Source organism: Pelophylax lessonae (assembly GCF_965119305.1).
Source record: "Pelophylax lessonae genome assembly, chromosome: 2".
Lineage (NCBI taxonomy): Eukaryota > Metazoa > Chordata > Amphibia > Anura > Ranidae > Pelophylax > Pelophylax lessonae.
In genome coordinates, this window is record NC_138769.1 from 426,840,951 (window position 1) to 426,854,064 (window position 13,114).

The following is a 13,114-nucleotide window of genomic DNA, read 5'->3' on the forward strand; positions in this document are numbered from 1 at the left end:
AATAAATAAAATAAATAGTAAAAAAAAAAAAAATTAAAGCGCCGTGTCCCCGCGAGCTCGCGCGCAGAAGCGAACGCATACGGAAACCCCGCCCACATATGTAAACAGTGTTCAAACTACACATGTGAGGTATCGTCGCGATCGTTAGAGCAAGAGCAATAATTTGAGCCATAGACTTCCTCTGTAACTCTAAGATAGCAACCTGTAGAAATTTTTAAAATGTCGCCTATGGGGATTTTTAAGTACCAAAATTTGTCACCATTCTGTGAGCGTGCGCAATTTTGAAGCATGACATGTTGGGTATCTATTTACTCGGCGTAACATTATCTTTCACATTATGGAAAACAATTGGGCTAACTTTACTGGTTTCTTATTTTTTAATTAAAAAAAGTGATTTTTTTCCCAAAAAATTGCGTTTGGAAGACCGCTGCGCAAATACGGTGTGATAAAAAATATTGCAATAATCTCCATTTTATTCTCTAGGGTCTCTGCTAAAAAAAAATATATAATGTTTTGGGGTTCTAAGTAGTTTTCTAGCAAAAACAACTGATTTTAGCTTGTAAACACCAAATGTCAAAAATAGGCCTAGGCAAGTGGCTAGGATGCATGATGATGCTCCTTGGATGTTTAGGCCCCTCTATATGGCTAGGCTGTGAAAAAGTCTCACACATGTGGTATTGCCATACTCAGGAGGAGTGGCAGAATGTATTTTGGGGTGTCATTTTTGCGATGTACATGCTATGTGTTAGGAATATCCTATAAATTGACAACTTTGTGTAAAAAAAAAAGTTTTTATTTTTTTCCCACATTTTCCAAAAACTTGTGGAAAAAAATGACATGTTCAAAGGACCCATAATGCCTCATAGAATATACGTTGGAGTGTTTGCTTTCCAAAATGGGGTAATTTTGTGGACTTTTCCATTGTATTGTTGCTCTAGGGCCTTGAAAAGTGTGATAGGTAGTAAGAAAGTTTTATGTGTATTTATGCTCCTAAAACGCCTTATGGTGCTACTTGGACGTGGAGTCTCTTTTTGTGGCCAGGCTGTGTAAAAGTCTCACACATGTGGTATCACCATACTCAGAAGGAGTAGCAGAATGAATTTTGGGGTGTCATTTTTGCTGTGTACATGCTATGTGTTAGAAATAGCTTATAAATTGACAACGTTTTGGGAAAAAAAAAGAAAAAAAAATGTTTTCTTCATTTTCCCAAGAATTGTGGGAAAAAATTATAACTTCAAAAAACTCACCATGCCTCTTACTAAATACCTTGGACTGTCTACTTTACAAAAAGGGGTCATTTGGGGGGTATTTGTACTGTCCTGACATTTCAGGGCCTCAAGAAAGGAGATAGGCCATCAGTACATCTGGTGTGATCAATTTTCAGTAATTGGTACCATAGCTTCTAGACTCAATAACTTTCACACAGACTAAATAATATACACTAATTTGGGTTAATTTTACCAGAGATATGTAGCAGTATAAATTTTGGCCCAAATGTATGAAGAAAAATTAATTTTTTGCAAAATTTTATAATAGAAACTAAAAAAAAGTGTTTTTTTTGCAAAATTTTTGCTCTTTTTTTGCTTATATCACGAAAAAAAAAAACCCCAGTTGTGATCAAATACCACCAAAAGAAAGCTCTATTTGTGTGAAAAAAATGATAAAAATTTTGTTTGGTTACAGTGTAGCATGACTGAGCAATTGTCATTCAAAGTGTGAGAGTGCTGAAAGCTGAAAATTGGTCTGGGCAGGAAGGGGGTCTAACTGCTCTGTATGGAAGCGGTTATAGAAGGCACCGCCAGGTGCTTGCTGCCAGGCTTAGATGATCCCTTACTGTGCCTAAATGTTGCAAGGGACATATATTCAGCAAAATCTCAATGGCTCATCGTGCATTTCATTGAGAATTGGCTGTTCACATGAGCACTGTACACTACAGGAATTGTTTTCTGGGAAAGTTCACTCTGAACCCCATATGACAGTTGACTGTTTCTAATCTATTGTGTGTTTTTACAATGTGCTTAGCTTAGCTCACTATAAAGAATGCATACCACAGTCCCCTATAAAGAAATTCAATGTGTGGTGTTAAAAAAAAAATTCTTATCCTGGTTTTATCCTCGTTAATTCTACCTAATATTGCTATTTTCATGCAGAATAATAGATTCAATTGAAAGTATTTTTTTTTTTTAGACACGCCACTGTATGCCATTTTACAGATTGCAGCAACAAATTGGAATATTTTAATGTATTAAAAAATAAAATGACTAGTAAAATGGCAATCAGTTGAACAATAAATAAATTATTCACATCGAGCATCTTGTCACCAGTGCCTTTTTTTGTTTTTAGAATGTATGATGGATTTGTTTTGATTATAGGCTCAAGAGGATGCAGAAAAGCTGCGTTCCGTAGTGATGCCGATGGAAAAAGAGATTGGAGCATTAAAGGAGAAATTGTCAGAAGCTGAGGAGAAGATCAAGGAACTTGAAGCATCTGAGGTTTTACACATTGGATTATTTGAACTGTATTAGAACTATAGGCAAAACTTCTTTTTTTTTTTTTTTTTTTTTTACTTTGGATAGAGCAAGGAAGGATAATAACCCATCGCATTTTTTTTTTTTTTTTTTTGCCATCTGTGTGCCATTGCAGAGATTTCCCTTCACTTCCTGTCCCAAGGCCAAACCGGAAGTGAGAAAAAAATCCTGAAAATTAAGAGAATTGCTTGGGGACCCCCAGGTCACCAGAACTAGTGTCCCCATAGGAAGGTGTTCCCCTCTATTACTTTTCTGAGGACAACCCAAAAATAGGTGTTTTCTTACTTTAACTTTTAATGATAACGGTAAACAGGACAAATAGTGGGTGAATCTCCTTAATGGTGGCATAGAAAGCAATAAAAACTGACAAGCATTCTAATCCCTATCCACTCCATCCAAAAAAAAAAAATTCTCTTTCGTTTATCAATGGACACAGTGCTCCATAAATCATAACTAGTGGTTTATATTGCCTCCTCTAGGGGTAGGACGAGGCAGAACAAAAAACACCTGGCTACGCCCATGGGCTGTCCTCAGCTAGTTTATAACCCCCCTCTCTGCTCTAGGTAATCCGTTTTAAGCTGTCTAGTCAGGAGTAACCTAGGCTTCAGGCTGGGATCTCTGCTCCTAGCAATTTTCTCCTTCCTTACATCTTTTTTTTTTTCTCTTGGGAGATCTACAATCGACTGCCGGGCTGGGCGATGGGCTGGATAATCTAGCTCCAGTGGTCCCCAAGCCCAGCCGGCGAGTGCGTGCAGACCGCAGCTATGCGCTAGGTCAGCTGCGACATAGCCTCATGGACAGAGGCTGGCCCACGAGTTAAACGTCTCGCAGGGTCACATACGACCGGGCTTGTGTCTGAGTCACAGTGGTCCTTTGGCCGACAGCTCCCCTACTTTGGTTGCAAGGAGTTCTGACTGGATCGTTACCCGCACCATGGAGGGGTAAGCACATCCCCCCCCCCCCTTTTGGTGGTGTTCTTTGGGGTGGACGCAGGTAACCTCCAGGGAGGGTTGGACCTGCCTGCAGGTTCCCTCCTCCCATCCTTAAATCCCTCACTGAGCTGGGCTTCCCCCACTCCCATTCCCCCCTGTCTGGACCTAGAGTCTGGTGGGGGTCCCAGGGCAGAGAATGCAGCAAAGACCCCTGGGGTCTCTCCCGCTATCCCCACACTGTAAGGGTCCGTGGATAGTAGTGTGTGTCCCGCCCTGGTAGTCTGGAGGGGTCCCAGTGTAGGAGACCCCTAGATGCATGCCCTGCTGTTTGCAGTGTGGGTATAATGCAGTGGGGTTCCAGTGCAGAGTGCACAGCCGAGTCTCTCCTAAACGTGTCCTACCTTCAAGGGGGGTCCCCTTGCAGAGGGTTCAGGAAAAATCCTGGCAGCATGCTGCTGTGTTTTTAGCTAATGGTGACCATTTTCCCTTAGTCATGCTTGTCTCTGGTTGGCGGCCATGTTTGTGTAGTCTGGATGATTTCACAGGGGCCATTTTCCTTTAGTCTGGGAGAAGCTGGAAACAATTAAAACCTAGTGGGGATGCCAAAGCTCCCCCTCTTCTTCCTTAGTTTCCTCTTCCTCCTTAGTTTCCTCTTCCTCCTTAGTTTCCTCTTCCTCCTTAGTTTCCTCTTCCTCCTTAGTTTCCTCTTCCTCCTTAGTTTCCTCTTCCTGTGCCCGAGACATATGAACAGGGATAGTGTCCATGATGTTGCTGGGTTCAAACACTCTGCGCTCCTCTCGTCAGTAGGGTGAGTCTTTGGGGGTCCCTTTTATCTCTCTCTCTGCTGATGGGTACCCTGAGCCTTGAGGGGATCCTTTAGTGGTGCCAAAACAAATGTTTTTTTACTGCAAGGTCATTCTTTCCTTTTGGAGCCTTAGGATCACATCTCCCCCTCTGACCCCCTCATGGAGGTGGCAGGTCCCTCAGAAACCCCATCTTTCCATGGTTGCACTGACAGCAGACCTGCAGTCCTTAGTGTCCCGGGTGGAAGTGGCATGTGGGCAAAGGCCCAGGAGGAAGCGTCCCCCCTCTTTTATAAATTGAAATAATATCTCGCAATATGAAGTGCTCCAAATACATATGTGTATATATGTGCAAAATACAATCACTGAATATAAAATTAATAAAATAGAGTGCAATCAGTATTAATGTAGTGATAATTAATCATCAGATATAAAGTGGGCAAAGGCCCAGGAGGAAGCGTCCCCCCTCCTTTATAAATTGAAATAATGTCTCGCAATATGAACTATTTAATACTATGCACTATTTAATGGACTACATTCTGTGGGAAGTGCGTTATTCAGTATTGAAGATTAGGACCTGGCACTTTTGCACCACATTTATTTTTTTTTTTATAAATTCGTTTATTGAAACAAAAAAAAGGAAAATAGGCATATAACAAGCCAACAGATTAGACATAGTAAGCAGTGCTAGTGCAGCGGTAAGATGTACAGCTCTTGGTGGACATAGACAGTATGGAATAACAGAATAACAGCATAGTGTAAATTGGGGGCGGATATCCCCCGATAATCAAACCCAAGCATTCCGACCCCCCAGAACCCATCACAGTGAGAAATATGGCATCAAGAGTGTAGTCAGGAGCCCCAGGGCCACCGCGGGGCAGGCCCCCGCCACCACCGGCATCCAACACTTGGCCGGCATCTGGCGCGCGGAGGGCCGCCCCCCGGCGGATTCCCAAGAATCTCCATGGGGCAGGGGGGGATTGACACCAATACATCTGTCTGGGAGCAAGACGTGGATCTTAACAAACAGCCATAGTAATATGCCTGCAAGAGTAAACCAGACAGGAAAAAGAGGAAAGAAAGATAAAAAGGAGATAAAGGAGGGACAGCAAGATGAAGGAGAATAAGAGGGGAGAGAAAAAGAGGGGTAAGGGAGAGGGACAGGGGGGGGGGGGGAGGGGGGGGCAGGACGGTGCGGCTCAACAGCACCCACAGTCATAGAGCATCATAGCAGCAGGTCACGGTATTCCGCTGAAAAAGTAAATTCGTGCCAATAGAACCAGCGTTTCGTGAATTTCTCTCTGGTTCCCCTCTCCGTCGCCATCAGATCTTCCATTTCGTTAATGCATTTGACTTTATTAAGCCACATGGCCACAGTCGGGGGCTGGGTCTGCCTCCAAAGGGGGGGGATGCAACTCTTCGCTGCCGTGAATAATAGCGGCAAGATGGATTTCCGATAGGACGCCCTCGGGAACTCGTGATGGTGGAGCAGGAAAAGTGCAGGGTCTAGCGTCAAAGAGTGGTCTGTGAATTTTTGGGCAATGAGGCGTACCGATGCCCAGAATGGCTGCACCCGTTCACATGACCAGAAAATATGGAGGTACGTCCCCCGCTCCTTACCGCACCTCCAGCAAGTGTCAACGCTGGTCGGGAACATCCGACTCAACCGCTCCGGGGTATAGTGCCATCTAGTCAGACATTTGTACCCCACCTCCTGGTAGCGAGAGCAGACGGAGGTCTTGTACGTGAAAAACAGTAGGCGTTCCACCTGCTGATCGGTGAAGGATAGACCCAGATCCCGCTCCCATCGAGCAACATAGGGAGGTCGGAACGACGCTTCAGGAGTGACCAGGGTCCTGTACATGAGGGAGATAGTGTGACGCAAAGGAGACGGAACGGAGCAAAGTTCCTCAAAGTAGGTGAGACGCCTGGCAAACAGGGGCGCTGCCGGTAGGGACTGCAAAAAGTGCGAGAGTTGGACCTGTTGCCAGAAGTTCAGCTCGGAGAAGGCGGCGTCCGAGTGAAGGCGAGACCTAGTGATCCAGGACTCGTCCCGCACAAAGTGGCGGGCCTGACCAAGTCCCGCATCCCTCAGGGACCGAAATCCCGGCTGGTCCACACCCGGTGGAAAATCAGAGTTGTCAATTATCGGGAGAAGGGGGGACGGCAGGGTAGCCAAAAAGCCCCAGTGGCACAGACGCCTTCCCACCCGCAAGGTGGGGCCAATAGTCGGGTGGTCGGACAGTTCCCTCTGGACTGCCGAGGGAGTCCACAAAGAGGCCTCAGGTGGGGTCCCCACCGAACTACGCTCCAATCGTACCCACTGCTTCAGGGGGCCATGGCGGTACCAGTCCAAGATACGGGATAAGTGACATGCCTCATAGTACGCCACGGCATCCGGTAGAGCCATGCCGCCGCTCAGTTTAGGCATGCGCAGAACACGCAACGCCAACCTCGGGGAGCCTCTGCGCCACAGAAACTCCCGAAACACCCGATTAACCTTCCGAAGGAAGGAAGCCGGGACGGTCACCGGGACAGCCTGGAACACGTATAAAAGGCGGGGCATTACATTCATTTTTATTATATTGCAACGCCCGAACCACGAGAAACGGCCCCCGTGCCAGTCATCGAGATCTTTCTTGATTCGTGTCAATAAAGGCGGGAAATTGCAATCAAAGGCCCCGTCAGGCGAGTGCGGTAGAGAAATCCCCAGATAGCGAATATGGGACGACCCCCACTTAAAGGGGAAGTCCGCCCGGAGGAGAGCAGAGAGAGCGGGCGAGATGGCCACCGCCAAGGCCTCGGACTTAGCTTGATTTATTTTATAGAACGAAAGGGATTCATAAACACGGAACTCCTTCAGCAAATTGGGCAAAGAGGTCAGAGGGTTCGTAAGAAAGAAGAGAAGGTCATCCGCGTACGCCGCCACCTTAGGGGAAAGCGTCGGGGAGACCGATATCCCAGCAATATCAGCATTAGCCCTCACCGTGCGCAGGAAAGGCTCAAAGGGTCAAGACGAAGATCAGCGGGGAGAGTGGGCAGCCCTGACGGGTCCCATTAGAGATCACCATGGGGTCAGATAGGTGACCATTGACCCTTACTCTCGCCGAAGGGACCGAGTAGATAGCCCGAACCCAAGACATGAGCCGCTCCCCCGCTCCAATGTGCTCCATTGTAGCCAAGAGGAATTCCCAGTTCACCCGATCAAATGCCTTCTCCGCGTCAGTGGAGAGAAGCAAGGTCGGGATTCGGCGGGAATTGGCAATGTACACCGGGTCAAACGCCTTGGTGGTGTTGTCTCGAGCTTCCCGGGAAGCGACAAAGCCCACCTGGTCGTCATGTATCAATTGCGGAAGCAGCGGGGTCAATCTAGAGGCCAGGATCTTAGTAAAGAGCTTCAGGTCGACGTTTAAAAGCGAGATAGGCCTGTAGCTGGCGCAGACCATAGGATCCTTACCGTCCTTCGCGAGAACCGCGATGTGCGCCCTAAGTGAGTCCGCCGGGAACGCTGCGCCCTCTCCCGTAGCGTTAAACGCAGCAAGGAAATGGGGAGAAAGGATGTCATTAAAGCACTTGTAGTAACGGATGGAATAGCCATCCGGGCCTGGGGCCTTCCCCGGCTGCGTCGCCTTCAGGGCCATTAACAGCTCACCAGGGCGCAAGGGTTCATCCAACCTCTCTACCTCCTCCACCGGAAGAGAGGGGAGGCCCGAAGCACAAAGATAGGAGCGGATTGCATCGACCCGCCCAGCCCCAGGAGGGGACGGCGAGTCCGGCGACAAGTTATAAAGAGACGAGTAGTATTGACGGAAGGCTTCAGCGATGTCTGCCGTAGAATGCACCCTACGCCCCCCGGAAGACGCGAGCTCAGGCACGAAGGTGCGGGCCCTCTGCACACGAAGCGCACGAGCCAGCAACTTTCCACACTTGTCCCCATGCTCATAAAAGGCCCGTCGGCACTTGGCCAGTGCCGCCTTCGCCCGGAAAAGGGTCAAGGACCGCAGCTGTTCTCTCAAGACAGTCAGCTCTTGCAGGGCCGCCTGGGCCAGAGAGCGTTTGTGGACCAATTCCAATTTGCTGATTTTAGAAAGGAGATCACTCAACTGCTGAGTACGTTCTTTCTTGCGGCGCGACCCTATCTTGATAAGAACACCGCGCAAGTAGCTCTTGTGCGCTTCCCACACCATCAGGGGAGGGCTCTCGGACGTAGCGTTAGTGGCAAAGAAACCCCTAAGCTCCGAGCTCAGTTCCTCCACTACAGCCGTGTCATGGAGAAGACTATCATTCAGCCGCCATTGCCACTGCGGGCGGTCCGAGGAGCTCAGATCCAGATCCAAAAGGACCGGGGCATGGTCGGAGAATGTAATAGATCCGATGGAGGTCGAGACGACACGTGGCAGCAAGGCCTGGGGTAACAGGAAAAAGTCAATGCGAGAATAAGAGGCATGAGGGGGGGAGTAGAAAGTGTAGTCCCTCGTGTCCGGGTGGAGAACGCGCCAGGGATCAACTAGACGAAACTCCTGGAATAACGTCTTAATACGCTTCAGGGCAGCGTAAGAAAGGTGAGAGGACCCCCTAGATGTGTCCACCACCGGGTCAAGAGCCAGGTTAAAATCCCCACCCATGATGATCTGGCCCTCCGCAAACTCCTCCAGCCGCGAGAGCAGGGATTCCATGAAGGCCACCTGTCCAGTATTCGGGAGATAAAGGTTGACCAGCGTAACCGGCAGAACCCCCAGCCGCCCCTTAACAAAAAGAGCGCATCCTGTGCCATCGTTCCACGAGTCCGAGAGCGTCCACGGGGCGTGACTATTGATCAGTATACATACCCCCTTAGATTTGGAGTCAGAAGAGCAGCAGTGATATACCGTGGGGTAACGTCGGTCTCCCAATTTAGGAAGTTTGTCCGATCTGAAATGGGTTTCCTGTAAAAAACCGACCTGCGCCCGGAGACGGTGAAGATCAGAGAGAACAACAGAACGCTTCTCGGGAGTATTTAACCCCTTGACATTCAGGGACACCAATCGCAGCGGATCCACCTGCGAGGGAGCCATCATCCCCCACCCCCAAGTTCAGAGGCAGGGCAGGAGAGGGAAAAGAGAGAGAGAAAAAAAAAAAAAAAAAAAAAAAAGGGGGGGGGGAAGGTAAAAGGAGGGGAGAGAGAAAGAAAAAGGAAAAAGGTGAGAGAGAGATAAATAAGGCAAGAATTCAAAGAGGGGTGCACTCCTGGTGCACAGGGGAGAGGATCTACAGTGCCAACCGCACTGAGGAGACCAAGTCTCAAGGTACCAAGAGGTTCGACCCGCACCGCTCAAACCACGGGCAGAACAGGTGGAACCTCAAGGGACACCCTACTGGGGGAACGAGGAGGGCCACAACCGATAAAGGAAGGTGACCACTACCCAGAACCCCCCCTGTACCGGCAATGAAAAACAATATCAACAATATCAAATAGAAAGGCATTACATTGTAAAACAAAAGTGCAAAAGCTAAGGAGCAGCAAGCGAAGAGCCTGTGAAGGCAAAGCAACCTAGCAACCATGGTCAGGAAAGCATATAAAACAGTCAACATAGTAACCCCGTGTGAGAAGGGCATGAGCCCTCAGGGGGGGAAGGGGGGAGAAGGGGGGGAGGGGGGAAGGAAAGAGGGGGGGAAGGAAAGGAGCACAGCTCATTAGGAACCCCCACAAACCCACACATACTACTAGACCAAGCCCCTGTAGCGGCACCGCAGCATGTACGCACTGGCCCCCTCGATCCCGGAAACCACACCAAACTGCGGCACCACCCCACGAGCAACCCAGCCAGGGGAAACCGGCTGGGCCGAGCAAAGGATCCCGTTCGGAGCACACCCCCCGGGGGGGGGGGGAGAGGGGAGGAGAGAGAAAGGAGGAGGGAGAAGCAGGGAATGGAGGGAAAAAAAAAAAGAAAAAAGGGGGGAAGGTTAGGGGGAGAGGGAATGGGAAGTAGGGCGGGGGGAAGTGGGGAGGGGGGGGAGTAGGGAGTGAGAAGTGAGGGGGAGAAGGGAGGGTGAGAGAGGGGGGGAGAAGAGGAGGGGGGGGAGAAGAGGAGGGGGGAGGGAGAAGAGGGGGGGGAGAGGGGAGCTGTGAGCAACTGCAATATCAACATAAGCAGCGAATACATATCAGCTAAGCTTCGCAGTATAAGGAAGGTGCAGAGCTAAAGAACACATGCGACAAGGTGCCAGAGATCCCACTAGCAGCACAGCCACCCAGAAGCAGTAGTCTGTAAGTCCAGCCGGAGGGCCCCAAGGTGACACTGGGCAAGGGGAACCTCACGTAACTCCAATGCAGCAAGGGATAGGAGCCCACCCACGGAGTCCATGAGTGTGGGGCGAGCATAGACGGCATCAGTAAGGGCACATGTCAGCAGGCAGAATCCGGCAAGCGGGCAGCGGCAAAGAGCAAGCAGGGGGGGGGGGATGGTCAGTCCAGAGCACCTGCGGGACAGGTCCATGGGGTGCGAAATGAAACACCTAGGGGGGGGGAGGGTGGGAAGTAGGGCAAAGGGGTGCCACAGGGCCACAGTCAGACTCACGGTTGCAGGCAGCAGCAGGTTAGTCCTCCGGGGAGGCCTCCGCCGGGCCGGCGGAGCCCGAGCTCAAGGCCCCACGAGAGCGCTGCGATCCCCATGAACGAATCCGCGAGGGGCCACCGCCCGGGGGGCGAGCTGCACAGTCCGGGAGCCTCGCCATCCAGTCCGGTAAGTCTTGAGGAGCCAAGCCTGCAAAGCGATATAGGGCCGGAAGATCAGCATGCCGACGGAGGGTAAACGAAGAGCCATTCCGACGGACCGTCAGCTGCAGGGGAAACCCCCAGCGATAGGTGGCGTCTTGGGAGCGGAGCCGTTCTAGAAGAGGCTTCAGCATAGCCCGACGGGTCAAGGTACCCCTGGAGATGTCCGGGAAGACGGCGATCTGCGATAGGAGCCGATGGCGTAGCCCGGGAAGCTGCCTTCGTTCTCCGCCGTTTGTAGGTGCTCATGACAGCCTAGAAATGCCTAGTTAAGCCGGTCAGGGAGGCTAGGGAGCGGGAGCACCTGAGAAGAACGTCTTCACACCGCCATGACCTAGCCACGCCCCCCACATTTATTTTTAATACGTTTATACACTTGGATATTTTCACTTCTATTTTATCAGTTTCTTAAAACTTTTATATAATCACTTATTTATTGTTGATTGCATTGGCTCGGTTTGCACTTTATATCTGATTGATTATCGCTACATTAATATTGATTGCACTCTATTTTATATTCAGTGATTGTATTTTGCACATATATACACATATGTATTTGGAGCACTTTATATTGCGTGCATTATTTAAATTTATTTTGATCACATACACTTTGGAGAGAGTGCTGTGCTTGCTGCAATACCCATAGAAAAGTGCTAGACCTGTTTAGCTCGCAGGAACATCAATCTATTGTCCCCCCTCCTTTGCCTGCTCAGTCCGTTTCATCAGATCGTGAGCTGGATGCCGCTGTGGACGTGGCCCCTCCAGGGGGACTTAATATCACACCCCCTGATCCATCCATCCAATAGTGAGGATGATTCCTCCATGGTCGCAGCAGTAAATGAAAAAGCGCTCGTAGATGCACTTATCACTGCAGTACGTGAGACTTTTTAAAAATGGAGGATGCGGCTGATGTAGCTACGGGCGTGGCTGTGTCGTTTGGTAAGCACAAGTTGCATCGTACTCCAAAGGTGTTTCCTTATGTGCCTTATTTTGGCAGGTTTTCCTGTAAGGAATGGGAACAAGCAAAATTACCCTTCATAGTCCCCAAACGTTTTGCTGTACGTTACTCTTTTGAAGAGTCACTTTTAAAAAAAAAGTGGGCTAGTCCACCAGTGGTGGACCCTCCAGTTTCCAGGTTGAATAAAGCAACCATGATCCCAGTAGAGGAATCCCCCGTCCTTTAAGGACCCGCCTGACAAAGCAGAGGCTGTGGCACGTAGCAGGTTTACTATGGCTGGTTTGGCATTGCGGCCAGTCTTTGCCTCAGCCCTGGTGTCTCAGACCCTAATTGAATGGACCAAGCTTTTGTTCCAGGGCCTGGGGGGTGAGCAGGTCCCAGCTGCTTATGTTGATTTAGCGGACCAGTTTGTCCATGGGCTGCAGTTTATTTGTGATGCAGCTTTGGATACAGCTCCTGTGCTATCCACAATTTCTGTTTCAGCGGTGGTAATTAGGCGTGTGCTGTAGCTTAAAAATTGGCCTGCAGACAAAGCCTCTAAGAAAGCTCTCCTTGATCTGCTCTTTCAAGGCGATCTCTTGTTTGGGGCTACCCTGGATGACATTAAGGGTATCACGGGGGGGAAGAATATCTTCCTGCCACAGTCAAGGAAAGGGAAGGAGCCTCACCGCAGACGGGGGCCCTCCATGGAAAATTATTTTGGGAGGTTCCAAGCAATCTTGGTCTGGTAAGCCTAGCGCTAGCTTTCCCGGACCAGCAGACAAGACTCTTTCAGCATGAAGGTCTGCCCTCACCCATTATTGGGGTAGGGGGACATCTTCGCTGGTTTCCGGCCCCATGAACTTCTTTGGTGAGTGTCAAGGAGATCCACAACATGTTTCTTTTGGGGGTACCCAGAAAGGGGGACAAAGCTTGTCCTTTTCAGGTTTTTTAGGTCCTCAGTCTCCTTGTGTGGATTTAATTCCGGCAAAGGTGTTCAGGTGATATCTGAACTACCTAGGTTCCCCCTATCCCTGTCCAGGGAATTGATTTACCTAGGTCTGATCCTATTTCTGACCAGGGTACTCCTTCCTCTGCACAAACTTCAGAGACCAAAGGCCGTGATTCACCAGCTGCTGTCACAGATAGTTCTCTCTCCC

General features: G+C 49.5%; 1 protein-coding gene across 1 annotated transcript in view; it reads left to right on the top strand.

The window, feature by feature from the left end:
* Positions 1 to 13,114, top strand: part of RABEP1 (rabaptin, RAB GTPase binding effector protein 1) — a 166,051-nt gene that overhangs the window by 64,597 nt on the left and 88,340 nt on the right. The window contains exon 5 of the mRNA XM_082244647.1: positions 2,373 to 2,492. Within this exon, the coding sequence (XP_082100773.1) occupies positions 2,373 to 2,492 (120 nt within the window). The remainder of the gene's footprint in view (positions 1 to 2,372; positions 2,493 to 13,114) is intronic.